Below are 15,293 nucleotides of genomic sequence, written 5' to 3' on the forward strand. Positions count from 1 at the left end.
GAGGATTTCAATAATTGTAATCCAATATATATTCATATGAAATGGGCCATTAGGCATAATAAGTACTAATTTTACTTGTAACAAAGCATTGTGTTATTTTACTTAAAAGATCTGAGTACTTCTTCCACAGCTGACTCTCACATGTACATACTATACATAGCCTTATATATGTGTGTACTCTATGCCTGCATTACTGGAAGCAGTAAGTCACTGTAGTCCAAGAGAACAGGTAGTTTAAAGATTAAACAGGTGATATGCACTGTGAGGCAGTGTATACAAAGCATTTAGAGAGACCTTCATTCCTGGAACGCACCAGTGAGCCAACCAACAAGTTGTTGTTGTGCTTCATTGTTTTAGCACCAGAAGAAAAACAGGGAGCGTTTTCTAAAGAAATGGAGGAAGAGGAGAGGTGATGGCAGTGTTTTAAGATTTCTTAGCTATTTTAATGCTTCTATTCCATTATAACACTTCCAGGCCTTAGTCAGTAAACACACCTTTGGGACAAATATGTGGGAAACTGTGAATTTGTTGAATGGTGTGCGTGAGAGGGAATGACATTACATTAGTAAATAAGTATTTGTCCATTCAGTGCTATTTATTGCTAAAATAACACTTTTCTCTCTTATTGAACATAAAGAGATCACGCACCAGACTCTCAGCAGCAGCCTGCGTTCCACAGACAGACTGATTGTGGTGTGTGTGTGTGTGTGTGTGTGTGTGTCCTGATAACATCCCGACAGACTGGCCTCTAGCCAGCTATGGGCAAGCTCACCCTGCCGTTTGATGTCGAGGGTTGGCTCCAGGCAGACCAAGCATTGTGTCCCAAACAATGAACCCCAGACCCACTGAACTATAAACATGTCCCTTTGGGGGCGTTTTCCTCAGTTTCTGTGCAGGAGACACCCAAAGTCAGGAAACCTGACCCGGCTTTTCCAAATTTAGTAACTCTAAAACCTCAAATGCTGCTGACTTGGCATCCAAAATTGCCTGTCTCCTTCTCTAATATGGCGATAATCCACTTAGAATTTTGACTGACGCTCAAGTCTGGGGTGGAGTTCTTATCACATCTTGTAAGGAAATTTGGTTAAATTAAAAATAAATAAAAATGTTGTCCCACCTAAATACAGCTTTTGTAAAATTGACTGTGACATGGAAATGTCAGCCCCATTCTACAAATCCTTATTATGACATTCACTGAGCTATGTACTGTTATATAACATTCACATGATTTCCTTAAGTAGAGGGTGGCCTAGTTGTTGAGACCCTCCTTTATCTGGAGGCCCTGGCCCTCTACTCATGTGTTCGCAAACAGGTGCCCTGCTGAAGTGCCCTTGAACCTGAGCATCAAACTCACCCACAATCACACTGCCATTATTTGAAGTGACCTGCCCTGCAGTACGTGCTGTCCGCCAGCTGTGGCCGCTGCTGAGTTTCCTCAGTGAGCACAGGCCTTCCGGTTCCTCTGGCAGATCAGCTGACTGCGATGCTGCTGTCAGGAGACCTCACCAACTGTATTGAATGGCAACTATGAAAATGATCAAGCCATAGAAACGCTATTAACAGCTCTATTTCCCACTGTTAACGGACACATTCTGTATTCACAGGTGAGTGAAATTGTTAAACACTAGCATCGCCCACCTGTGCTGTTGTTGTGAGCAAAGCTAAGTGGCTAACGGTAGCTAATCCCTGCTGCCTGACCTTAATCATATTTTTTTTTTCCAGCTTCGGTTTGTATACTGTAATGTTTAGTCCTTATTTATGTATGTGTAAGGTTAGTTAGCAGTCAGGCAGTTAATATTCGTAGTGTTGGCAAAACAATAACGTCAGCCTGTACGTTAATGGACTAAGGAGGAAGGAGTTCCTGCTGCTAGTGTAGCATCATGTCAGTAGCTCGCTCTGTGAGAAACAGGACACTGCATGACAACAGCACTACAAGACAGGTGCTATGTAAACGCAGTGCTGTCGCTAAATCAGTACTCACGATAAAGAGATATAAGACTAATATAATAACACAGCACACGGTCATCTAAATCCAGCTCTCCCCTCAGTTTTCTCTAGCTGCACCACTGCTGTAGCCATGACAGAGTTTTGGTTGATCTCTGCACCGGGAGAGAAGACCTGCCAGCAAACATGGGACAAAATGATGGCAGCCACCACACGAAGCAACAACCTCAGCGCCAACCACAAGTTCAACATCCCAGACCTCAAGGTTAGCATGGCTTTAATATGGATTTAATATGGGCTTCCCTGCTTGTCACAATGTCATACTTTTTCTCCCACACTGAAGTACAGAGCCATTACTTCGCGGTGATGACTAACAAGTAGTTGAATGTGGACATCTTTCTTGTACTAGTCATAATTATTTTGTATCTATTTCAAAAACATATATATATATATACATATGGTAGTTCCACATGTAAAAGTATGCTAATATGAAAATCACTCACCTTATGTATCCACCGTCAAGAATAAGCTGATTGTGTGTACGGGAAGCAGTCTTTGTGCAGATCCGTCGCCTGCATGTTGAAGCGTCGGCTTGGTGAAGTTTTCATCCACAGGGCAGCTCAGCTTGTCTGGTTCGGTTCCTCTCTGTGCTGAAGGTGAAGTGACCCCGCTGACCTTGCTGCCACATGGGGCTCTAATGTTCTCCTGGAACGGTTAGCAATGCATGAGCGGCTCTGGACAAAGAGGCGCCGTCCTAAGCTCATAGGGCCCCCCTGGATGTCACTGTAGGCAGATTGAGCCCCAGATGCCACTGTTCAAACACAACCCTGCTGAGCCCACGTAAAAGCGACGCAAATCTCAGGACTGATGAGTCAAAAGTGCTGATTTTTGCTTTTTGTGTTCAAAAACAGGTGGGCACACTAGATGTCTTGGTTGGACTGTCGGATGAACTGGCCAAATTAGACTCCTTTGTGGAAAGGTATGCTACCCACTGTATTCTGAACATTGCTATCCTCTTGTCTTTGAGGAATTCATGTTTTAGTGATTAAATTGTTATTTTATAGGGCTCTCATCATCACGTTGAATACACTCTGTGTTTTAAAGGGCATGAAAAGAATCCCCTAACCCGTGCAATGCCCCTGACTCTCTGATGTAGCCGGTTTACCGTTCCCTAATCCCTTCCCTTACCTTTGTAACAATGAGGAATTTCACAGGGGCCTGAGGCTAGCGGGCCTCGCAGTCTAAACTTGGCAATTTACAGTTGGGTGACACACCAGCAGCTCTTTCTTTAGTCATATTTATACCCAATGACTTATGTGCCGCGTGTATGTTTGAGTGTAATTTATAGTCTGCTGGAAATATTGACATCCAAAAGTCACACACAGCCATCACTGCCTGAGCTCTGCTTTGCTTCCTCTGTAGATATTTCCAAGACTGTGAGAAAGACCAGCCTTGCAACACGGTTTCACTTGTTTGACTACAGCCTTTAATCAAGTTCCTTTTTTGAAGTTTCCATCCAGCATATCTGGAAAAAAGCAATATCTAAGCTACTGAATTCTTCAGAATTGCACCCATTTTAATTCAACTTGCCCCAAGTTTTGATTGGATTGTCATTATATGAACAATAAAATGTTTTATAGATAGTTAAAATCCAACCAAAGTGGCAGATGTACTTTCTTATGAACTTTTTCGACATGAGATGTGACTTGGCTCTCAGTCTTTCCTTGGCTTAAATACTGTAGACACTGCTTTGAACAGTGTGGTTAAAAATCTTGAAGTCTGCTAGTCTGCCATATTATAAATTGCCTTGTCAGGAAATTACCTTAACAAGAATATGTGAAAGTTTTTGATGTGTGTGTGTGTGTGTGTATGTTTGTGTTAAATTTGGGGCATGAGGTCATGGTGGTCGTGTGAGCATGTGCAGAGTGAGTGTGTGGTGTTACACTGGCTTTGTGCACGCAGCTTGTGTTGGCATGGTGTGTTTTGATGTCTCCTGGCTGTTCACAGTGTGGTGAAGAAGGTTGCTCAGTACATGGCCGACGTGCTGGAGGACAGTCGAGACAAAGTGCAGGAGAACCTGCTGGCCAACGGAGGTACAGTGATGGTTACAACACAACGTGTCTCAGTTAATTTATTATCCAAAAAAACTGTTTATGAAGTAGGATAATGCACAGCAAGGTTAAAGGCCAAGTGTGTAGGATTTAGTGGCATCTAGCAGAGTAGGTGCAGATTGCAATCACCAAGCATAAGGGACAAACTCCAGTGGCCACGAAATGACAGAAAAATGCAAACACACCTATCTTGTGCCAGTTTTTGATTTGTCCCTTCTGGGCTACTGTAGAAAGATGGTGGCCTCAAGGCATCTGTAGATACAAACAGCTCATTCTAAGGTAATTAAAACAATGTCAACAATTCTTATATTCAGGTGATTATACACTAATGAAAACATACCTATGAACATATTTAATAACAATCATGAACTGGGCAGTAATGATAATAACAACTTTAGGCACACTGATGTTGTTCTAAATATTCTTTACGATATTGAGAAAAAGCAAGCCAAACTATTTGATGGATCAGATGGATTATCCAAATGACCAAAAAAACAAATTTTCTCACTTAACTCTGGTACGTAACAATCCAGATAAGTTAGGTGTTATTTGCACAGGCCACAGATTGAGACATGAGCCTCAACCCGAGTAAGAAGGTGAATGGAGTTTTCTTTGGGGTTGCTCATAGACGTGCACTCGGAAACTCAGACCTTTGCCAAGGCCAATAGTCGAGTCTTCTATGATATGCAAATCTGCAAGCACATCCACTATATGTCTGAATATATTTCCAAAAATATTAGAATTACAGCACGTCAAAATATGGTTGTGTCTACCTAAAGCCTCATTGTCTCAGCTGTGCATTTATTATGTTCTTCTAAATTGGAAATATTTCACATACTTAACATGCATTTGTGAAAACTAGAAGGCACTTTATTATCATGTACATATGTACTCTCATCAAATGCTTAGGCTGAAATAACATCATCTGCATGATTCACATGGGTCATATTTTTAAGTTGGATAATTCACAGTTCCCTGTTTATCTGGACAAATCACATCTCTGATTGCTTATTTCTTACGTGCCTGCTGCATTTGTTTCTACAGTGATGTTTGACATGGCTGTAGTCACAGCACACCACTTCATTTCATTTCTAACGGCTTCACACATATCTGACAAATTCAGTTCATTTTGCCATAGACACTGCTGTTACAGTTGACCTATCACGCAGTGTTTAACAAAGTGAAAAATAAATAGTGTATCTGCCCCGTGTTTTGGATTCACTCCAAAATCAGAATCAGAATCAGAATCAGAAATACTTTAATAATCCCAGGGGGAAATTACTTTGATGAAAATGATGGGTTCTTTCTTGGCCCATACGACGCAGACTAGTAGTTCTTCCATAATTCTGCTGACCAACAATCAAACAAACAAACGGCGCCAAAAACTTAAACTCGTTGGCAGAGGTAATAACATTTAAAAAAAATCAGGTCACTCTGGATAATTTACAGAATTCACTCTCAACTGTTAGGTACAGTATTTCTTTAGTAGAACAATATTGAATACTGCACAGTGAGATCTGTGGACACAGTATAGAAAGCCATGTTGCTATTGAATTAAAAAGAGAAGGATGTGTCTGAATCTGGACAAATAAATACAATGACCCTTTTAGCTGTATCTGAAATCACTGTAATAAAAGTGTAGCTTTACTATAATCTGATAATAAGCAGATAATAGCCTGACAGGTCTTTTGTTGGTGGTTTTTTTTTTTTCCAGTTGATCTTGTCACCTACATCACAAGATTCCAATGGGACATGGCGAAATATCCCATCAAACAGTCACTTAAAAACATCTCTGAAATAATTTCAAAGGTAGGTCTCTCCATCTGTGTACAGATATTTATGTACATTGTCAACCGTGTTAATTTTTGTAGCCTAATGTGTAGTGGTAAACACCATCTGGGTAGGATTATATTTCCAACTAGGCCCTTACAGTCTTAAAGGACATGTTAGTATGTATTTCATGTATCATAAATCATCTTCATCATCTTTTACAGCAAGTAACCCAGATTGACAACGACTTGAAGGCCAGAGCATCTGCATATAACAACCTGAAGGGAAACCTGCAGAACTTAGAAAGGAAGAATGCGTAAGTCATGAACATGTACAAATGTTTAACACTGCATTTAGGCTGAATAATTTTTATTCACAGGAAGTTATGGTGCTAGCTAGACCAAACATGAACTACAGTTTGGAAAATCTACATCACAAAGCAAAAAGAAATCTATCTAACTGTCTTCTGCCTAGGGATCTTGTTTGGTCACACCGGGCAGCTCTAAAATTAAGGACCACTGACCATGTTTCCATGTCAGCGCGGTCTGAAAAGTTACTGCGACACAGAAATGCTTTGTCAACAACACTGGGCACCTTCTTTATGCAACGTCCATGTTATTGTAACACTGTTGTGTGCCACCAGGGGGAGCCTGCTGACCAGGAGCCTGGCTGATATCGTCAAGAAGGACGACTTTGTACTGGACTCAGAGTACCTCATCACTCTGCTGGTAGTTGTACCAAAGTGAGTATTACTTCTCTAGTATGGCAAGTATCGCAGACATGTCAAATGACTGAATTAAAAAAACACGTAACGGGAGGAGGAAAAATGAGATGCTCATCCTGAAAGTCCTTTGTTCTTTCAGGACGGCGTACACTGACTGGCAGAAAACGTATGAGACACTGGCTGAGATGGTGGTGCCTCGTTCCTCAAAGTACGTGATGTCATCATGTTATATGTCTACTTTGGGGTTAATCTACAGTTTATCAGTATCATTACAGTAGCATAACAAGTATCTGTCTTTTCTCCCAGTCTGCTATTTGAAGACAACGACAGTGGGCTGTTCAGCGTCACTCTATTTATGAAAGCCATTGATGACTTCAAGCACAAAGCCAGAGAGAACAAGTAAGAGTTGTTGTATTGAGCGAGCACACACTATCATTGCACAGAAGAAGCGTGAAAAATGTCTACAAGAGAAAATTGGCTTATTTCAAAGAGAAGCCAGACTACTATATAAATAGCTCTAACTAAATATATCAAGTAGACAGCGCTGCAGTGGTCACAGGTTATAGCACGGGCTGATTTTCACACAGTATCTTTATACAAGCAAAAATATACATGATCAAATGAAGCTGATTTCTGTTAACATCTTATTTCTAGGTTCACAGTGAGAGACTTCCAGTACAACGAAGAAGAGATGAAGGCAGACAAAGAGGAGATGACACGCCTCTCCACAGATAAGAAGAAGCAGTTTGTAAGTGAATTCATTTTCTGCTTAAACTTGCTGATTGATACAGTTGCACGCTGAAGGCTTTCTGCTGATCTTTCCAAGGAACCACACAAGTGATTTACCATACTGTCGCTCATTATCTGCCATACAAATTGTTTAATACTTCTAGTATCAGCCATTGGATTTATTTTATTTATTTTATGAAGATAAACTTACAGTGACTTAAATCCTGCCCGAGATAGGTAATCTATTACAGTGTGGATTTATTCACTTTATTTTAAACAAATGGTAATGTGTGTCACTGGGGTCAATTTAGAAAGTTTTCCAAGCAGTAAATTACTGAACACACAAACAATGCCTTTTTTGATAGTTTAAAGCTAAACAACTATTACAATCCCAAGGTAAGTTTCTGGAAAGTCACTCCAAAAACAATGTTTTTGTTAGTAAATGTAGATGTGGTGGTTTCTTGAATTCTAAAGGTTGTGTTTTTCTGACTGGATGATTGGAAAACTGACTAATTACTTTTGTAGAAAACAACCAATTAAAGAGCAAGAAGCAGCTCGAAATCTTGGTGCTTTGCAGCCAGCAGCGGTCAAAAAACACTGACCACACACAAATCCACTGCAGTAAAAAACCTTTCTTACCTAAAAGTGGTGTTGCATAATACAGACTTGTTGACGACAGAGAGAGAAATTAAGCTCTAATCTTTTCCTGTGAGACCTGTCTGCCAAATTCGGTTTAAATAAGAAACAGACATTTTATCTCACTGATTGCGAATGCATTCTTCTCCTCTTTGGGCGAGACCGCAAGCCTGCCGCTTCCAAAAAAAGATGTAATCTGCAACTGTTCTCTGCAGGGCCCTCTTGTCCGATGGCTGAAAGTGAACTTCAGTGAAGCCTTCATCGCGTGGATCCACATCAAAGCACTAAGGGTCTTTGTGGAATCTGTTTTAAGGTACTGTGATCAGTTTTAATATCACCCATACATGTCAGTAAAAAGCTAAAGTTTCATTTGACAGTGCTAGCTTTTTATTCACTGGCAGCAGTTAAAAAGTTGTTTAAAAACAGATTTTAATGAGCATACTTATGCAATGTGTTCCTCCAGATATGGGCTGCCGGTGAACTTTCAGGCTATGCTCCTGCAGCCGAGCAAGAAGACCATGAAGAAGCTGCGAGAGGTACTCAATGATCTGTACAAACATCTGGACAGCAGTGCAGCAGCGATCATTGATGTGAGTACTTTGATAATATTATATAAAGGTTCTTACTACTGCACTAACTACAAATACTATGTCGTAGCATCAAGAAAAACACTGCACACATTGAGGCAACATAGGCATGTGCTACTATAAACACTTTATGTTGTTAATATCATGGCAGAAGGTAGGTTATAAAATAATCTCAGTAATAGTGTAATACCTTTATGCCTTTGGGTGTTCATCCTGGGTTCAACACAGGTTTTAAGTCTTGTTTCACTCCGGAAAAGTAGTTAGGGTTAGGGTTAAAATAAAGCATACTCAAACCAGACCTAATGAAGTCGCTGGGCACTTTTTTCCCACAATGCAATGCACAACTGTTCAAAAGTTTAATTGCCTGTCAGATTCGAAGTCACAGTTTGATTGACATTGCATGTATTGAATCATTTCCTGCTAGTATAAGAAGGTAGTAGAAGTATGTATATATATTTCTTTAATAAAACAGTTTATTATGCCAATTAATATGTAGAAAATCTGTATAAAAATAGCATGTGTAGTAGTATCGATTTGGGAGTCTCTCTGCTTCTCCTCCATCACTCATCAGAGAATAACGGGTGCTCCTCCTCATGGCCATAGCTGGTTACTGCAAAAGAAATAGCAACAACAACTACGGTCCTTAAACACTGATCAGCCATAACATTGTGAGCACTGATAGGTGAAGTGAATAACACTGATTATCTGGTTATCATGGCACCTGTGAGTGGGTGGGATATATCAGGCAGCAAGTGTACATAATACACATGTAATATGTAATTTCTTAATAGATTATGTAAATGATTGTTAACAGAAATAAAGATGGTTCAACCTTTTTTCTTACGTTCAAAGCTTTAAGTGAGGTATTTGGATTAAAGGACCAGTGTGAAGGATTTTGTGTTATCTGGCTAGTGAAGTTTTAGATTTCAAGTAATTGAACACCGCTGTCATCTGTATCTGACAAACCGCGAAAGAGAACGGGGCTCTGAAGTGTGTAGGAGAAACTACGAAAAATGTCTAGAGCCAGTGTTCAGTTTGTCCGTTCTGGGCTACTGTAGAAACATGGCGGACTCCATGGAAGGTAACCTGCAGCGCCTGTAGATAAAAACGTCTCATTCTAAGGTAACGGAAACACAGCGATTCTTATTTTCAGGTGATCGTACAAACATACCTCTTAATATTATATTCCATTACTGCCAATAGAACCTCTTGAATATTACACACTGCATCTTTAAGCTTTAAGTCTGTCACCACATTTTATTATGTTATCACCCTAAAAAAGAGAAATACATCATTTTTTTGGATTACTTCACGGTAGTTACATTACAAATAAACATGGCAACACCTCTGTGTCCACACACCTCATGACAGAGCAGAGATGGAACCTGGGTCAGTGCATTTTTAAATGACCTCAAATCCTGCACGCTGCAGGATGAATAGACATGCAAAAATGAAAATAAAAAGCTGTGCAGGACTTTCCGGTAAAGCCCTGCAGAATATCCCTCTCAGAAATGCTGCAGGGAGGGGGCTGCTCTGCCGGCCACGCACCATTCCCTTTATCAGATCTGCTCAATTTCAAGTGCACCGCTGTGACCAATGAAAATGTCGCACTTGACAGATTTTTGATCTCACCCTGGGGCCCTGGTCCTTTTTTTTGTTTAGCGATATTGGCTTTTAGTGTTTATGCTACCCCAACCAGCCCCTTGTATTACTTCCAAACAAGCTGTCATTTAAGCAGTTCTTTAGCACTGGGCCCGAATGCTTTGCTGCCCCACAACAGATAATGCTTTCCCATTATGGTGATTTCATTCAGCTTCTCATCTGGAAATAAACCTCACCTAACACACACTAACAGCCCAAACTCTCTCTTTTTTTCTTTCAGTCTGCGATGGATATCCCAGGCCTAAACCTGAGCCAGCAGGAGTATTATCCTTACGTCTACTACAAGATCGACTGCAACCTTTTGGATTTTAAAGTTTAACATTTTCCCCATTTTGTGTTTATGTTGAGTGTTGATTAAGTTTTTCCTGGTACAAACCTCCCCCTCCTCACCCCACCCGACCCCACTGTCTGTCTTCTCACTGCCGCCTCTCCCCATCAGCTGCTTGAATGACAATGCTGCATGTTCATTCCTTGTGATGATAAGCCTCATCAGCAAGCACTTAACACTTTTACAACCAAGGGACAAAAAAGACTTTTAAATATTGTTTTTGTTTACAGTGTATTTTTCTTCTTAAGCCACACAGATAATTTTTTGATGTGAAATGGATAAAGAAATCATGTCAGAGAGTTGTATATTTACTTTGTCATTCCACGTGTGCTGGTGTGTACTGATAACGGCATCTTCTGTATCGGTGTTCAGAGATTTGTGTTTACATATGGGCAATGTTATCACTGTACCCATTGCAACCGGATCTGGTGTGTGTTTCTGAGATCGTGGGGTCATCCTCGCAGACATTGTGCAACAAAGATGTTATACAAGTGTGTGTTGTCTCATGTTGTGTGTATATTTGCTGTCAAAAGAGATCTGTATCAGAGTATTGTGTAAACCATTGATTGAGTAAATGTGATTGATGATTAAATCAAATCAAGTATGTGTGAGTTTGTGTATGTGCATCATTTCTTCACAGATTTTATTTTATGATTACGGCGAGGCCGTTATATGAGCGATGTGCATGTGAGAGAAATAGAAAAAGAGACACGTAGGCGTCGTCTCAGTGTGCGTAGTACAGAGAGAGATCCTCTGTGAAGCCTCGTGATGACTCATGATCATATGCAGAGCCACGGGCAATTTCAAGGAAAGTTCCTCTTTAAGCAGAAATCATTTGGAATCCAAATAGCTGAAAGAAAAATACTTGAGTTCAAACATGGAGGACAGCTGGAGATACCAACAGCCAGCAGAGGGCACTAAACAGACACTTCAGATGAGGTCCTTGCATGATATCTTTGCATACTTTTGTTGTGAATTAAAGTTGTAATTAATTAAAAGCAATAATAATTAGCAATAAAATGGACTTAAAGAATCAAAAGTAGAAGTACTCCTTATGCAAAGTGGTATATTAAGTATATTATTGGTTCATTATTACTGCATTAACATGTAAGCAGCCCTTTTATGTTGCAGCTGGTAGAGGTGGAGCCACTTTACTACTTCATATACTGTTTAATAAAAATGCATCATCATTTGCAAACTGATCATATGTTTTATGTATAAAATCCGGCACATGCAATATTACCCACTGAAATGTAGTTACAATAGATGTATAGTATAAAATGGAAATACTCAAGTAAAGTCCATCTACCTCAAAATTGCTCATAATAGTACACAAATAAATATACTTAGTTGCTTTCCACCACTGTGAATATCAAGTATGTGTCTAAACTGTATGTGTTGTAAGTTCCATGACCATTTAAGATTTGGAGACCAAACTGATAGCTCATATTAAAATGTAATTTAACAGAGCAGCGTTTGGATTGAACAAAGGCTCCGCCAAATAACAGAAATCAGATACAGGCAGAAGCACAGCCATCACTCAGGTGTTTCTAATCTACATGATTAGGGGTCAATGTGCTTGATCAATCAGAGCAGAGATAGGGAACACAGATTCTTCTTAAGGGGACAAAGTAGAAAAAATATAGGAATAATGCATAAGAATAATGTACAAAAACATGTTGAATCTTAATCACAAAAAAATTGATCACATGAATTAAAACTGCAGTAGGTAACTTTCATAAAAATAATGTTTTGTCATTACTGCTGAAATTTTCCCTGCCTACTGACAGTAGAACAAAATCAGGCTTGTTCCAGCGCTGATAATAGCATTTGCACAAATCCACCGGTCCTGGACAAAAACAACCAATCAGAGCCGAGACAGACGCTGGAAGTTTGAAGATAGGTGATTGTTGAGTCTCATTCCCAGGTTGTCAAATACAGAGGGTTTTGGGACAATCAATTAATGTAATAATAATATTAATGTCTGCAATATTGTGTTTTCAGTTTACCTGATTAGACCTCTGCTCAGGTTGAAAATGGGCAAAAAAAAAAACCAAAACACAAACACAATAAAACATAAATGCAAAAGATAAATTGAATTGAAATAAGTAAAATATTGTTTTTTATTCAGCAGGTGAATGTTTCTGCCCAAGATGCTTAATATACATAAACATAGTATAAATATTCAAATGATGTGGCAACACTTGACTATGTTACTAATTGTAAGCAATAAAAGACTGTACAAAAAAGCATCTGTGTTACTATATAACAAATATTACATGGACATAGAAAAATTAAAACACTGTAGAAAAACTACAGTTTTATTATTTAGAAAAATAATTTAAAAAAAAAAGCTTTAAATGAGTCCAGCTACAGATTTTACTGCATATTCCACAGTTATCAGTATCCTGTGATGGTTGGGTTCAAAATGCGTTGTTGCCAATGAACATGGATAGTAATCCAGCTTTACTCCAGTGAAACATATTTGAATGAATTAAATCTAAATTATCCACCATCAATTGAAAAAAAAAAAAAATAAATAAATACCTGTCTTTTAATCAATCCATCTCTCAAAATCTCAAAAAATATGCAGGGACATTTGGTGTGTCTGTGTGTGTGTTCGTGTGTGAGAAAGAGAGAGAGAGAGAGAGATTAGAAAAAGAGGGATGAGAGGGGGAGAAACGCAGCGAGACGGCCGGCGGAGAAAAGGGGATGTCAGGGAGGTAGGGCGAGAGGCAGACACGCAGCAAGAAATAGCGAGAGGGGGAGTGTGAGGCGGTAAGCCGGTCGTTTCCCTCATGAGTTTGCATGTCGGGCAGCGCAGACAGCCCTGCCTCTTTCTGTGCTACGTCACAGCACAGCAGAGCGGAGGGAGCAGGACTACCCTGATGCTGACAGCAGGAAAGGAGCACTCCAGCCTGCCAGGAGCCGGCTGCTGCATCTTGTCAGTGGACCTCTTAGATCACTTATTGACATCACGGAGCTCTTTTTGTTTTCCCCCTCACCCTCACTGTGAGCCTGCCAGAAGAGAGGAGCTGGATTGACAAAACACATAAAAGGATTCGGCTGCTTCTAACTCTCAAGACCTTTTGGACTATTCTTCATCTTCTTTCGCTGCTGTCAATCATTCAGCTGTCACGGCGAGCATTACTGTCATTCGCGAGGATACAGCTTTGCCTTTTTTACACTGGAGGTCAAGCGGATTTCAGACTGGATCATATAGATTGAGGACTAGATCCAATAAACCGTAACCTCCATTCAAAAGACTTTGAACTACATCAGATGGATTCTGGAGTAAATCAGAGCTTGATTGGGACTCCTTGAAATCTGAACTCTCCATTGTCAGGTTCATTCTCTTTAACCTGTGTGTGGATGTCAGATCCATCTTACCTTTACTCAAAAAGGCAGGTTGCTTAAAGACAAACTGAGACTTTGACTGCAGATGTGGAGCATATGTACCTGTAGATAAAGATTGTGACCTATGAGTAAGAAATGGTGTTCATGGTTGTGTTCCCCAGTGGTGCTGACGAATGGATACCTCATCACTGCTGACTCACCACTAGGCCAAAGATGCCATGCTCCATTGCCCTCAAGTTAGAATTAAAGCCTTTAATTTTAACAAATGGACAATCTGTTAGTTGTTTCACTTGATTTTCACCTCGGAACACCTGAAAGCATGGCAGCACCTAATTACTTTATTCTTCAACTTCAGAAGGGTTAATATAAGCTAGTTATTTTACTTGTTCATTGTCAAGAATGACTGAAGAAAAGCCTGTCCTTTCTTTGTAGTCCTTCCAGAGCACCATGCATTCAGAATTTCACAAAAGGCCTCAGTAACGGCTTAAAGCATTTGCCCTTGCTCTTTTTAAACCAAGGACAACAACATTGATTGTTTTTACTCTTCAGCATTCACCCTGCTCACTTCTTGTGACAGGTGAAACTCAAAGCAAATCTATTTGGACACATCAGAAGCTGTTTTTTCCCTTTATGTTTGGATTGCAGTCACACTTAGGATGGGATAACTATACATTGAACTAAGTGCTTAAGTGACCCCTCGTTCAACATGGTGGTGACTCGTCTGGAGCTGGAGCTACGCTACCAGGGCAAGAAGTTACGTGGAGTGACATGGAAACTGACTCGATCAGAACATGGATTCCTGCCAGAGAGCTCCTGGCTCATTGCTGCCCAGATTATAGTGCCCTTCCTGGTGTCAGGGCTCGGAATGGTCTCCGCCGGTATTGTAATGGACCTTATACAAGTAGGAAAATCTCTGAAAAACCATTTGTGGAATTAGTTTAGAGAGATTGATGGAGGGATGGATGAATAGGTTTGGATATTGTCTGAAATGTTTTGATACTAGTGACACTACTATAGCCGAGGTTTAGGTTAGGGTTACAAAATGCCTTCCTTTCATTAAGCAAGAGGAAAAGCTAAGTTTTCAAAGGTTAAATGCTATCACAAACCTATCACCAGACAAAAACATAGATTTTCGACAGATTGTTTTCACTGAAATTATTTTATGTCCAGTGCAAACATTTCAAAATTCTCGCTTTCTAAGTGCATGGCTAATGCTGTATGTCAAGGTTAGGGCAAGATTGTGGCTATGACAAGCTAGCTAAGGCTAAAGTTTGGTTGGGGCAGGGCACAAGTCAATTTTCATTAAAAAAATTAAAAGCCTTACTTAATGGGTGGCTATGGCGCAGAGGCAGAGCGGGTCATCCCCTAATCGGAAGGTTGTTGGTTCGATCCCCGGCTCCTTCTGCCACTCGAAGTAGAACCCCAAATTGCTGTGTATGAATAGG

At 40.1% G+C, this 15,293-nt stretch overlaps 1 protein-coding gene across 1 annotated transcript; it reads left to right on the forward strand.

Annotated features, from left to right (window-relative positions):
• Nucleotides 1-1,450: 1,450 nt before the first annotated feature.
• Nucleotides 1,451-11,102, forward strand: atp6v1c1a (ATPase H+ transporting V1 subunit C1a). Its single transcript, XM_035672317.1, has 13 exons — nt 1,451-1,604; nt 2,049-2,209; nt 2,856-2,923; nt 3,952-4,037; nt 5,770-5,864; nt 6,050-6,141; nt 6,469-6,567; nt 6,689-6,757; nt 6,856-6,948; nt 7,204-7,297; nt 8,130-8,227; nt 8,378-8,504; nt 10,384-11,102. Exons 2-13 carry the CDS (start codon nt 2,078-2,080, stop codon nt 10,480-10,482), a joined length of 1,152 nt encoding a protein of 383 aa, XP_035528210.1. The 5' UTR covers nt 1,451-1,604; nt 2,049-2,077; the 3' UTR covers nt 10,483-11,102.
• Nucleotides 11,103-15,293: the final 4,191 nt, after the last annotated feature.

This window comes from Morone saxatilis, unplaced genomic scaffold, assembly GCF_004916995.1.
Source record: "Morone saxatilis isolate NCDOM2014 unplaced genomic scaffold, NCSU_SB_2.0 Contig24, whole genome shotgun sequence".
NCBI lineage: Eukaryota > Metazoa > Chordata > Actinopteri > Moronidae > Morone > Morone saxatilis.

What these genes read in the sequence shown, in the direction of transcription:
- atp6v1c1a (XM_035672317.1), top strand. Translation starts at nt 2,078, where the DNA reads ATGACAGAGTTTTGGTTGATCTCTGCACCGGGAGAGAAGACCTGCCAG. An exon ending in GAACCTGCTGGCCAACGGAG is followed by an intron (nt 4,038 to 5,769) that starts GTACAGTGATGG and finishes TTTTTTTTCCAG; the next exon opens with TTGATCTTGTCACCTACATC. An exon ending in TCTCTGAAATAATTTCAAAG is followed by an intron (nt 5,865 to 6,049) that starts GTAGGTCTCTCC and finishes CATCTTTTACAG; the next exon opens with CAAGTAACCCAGATTGACAA.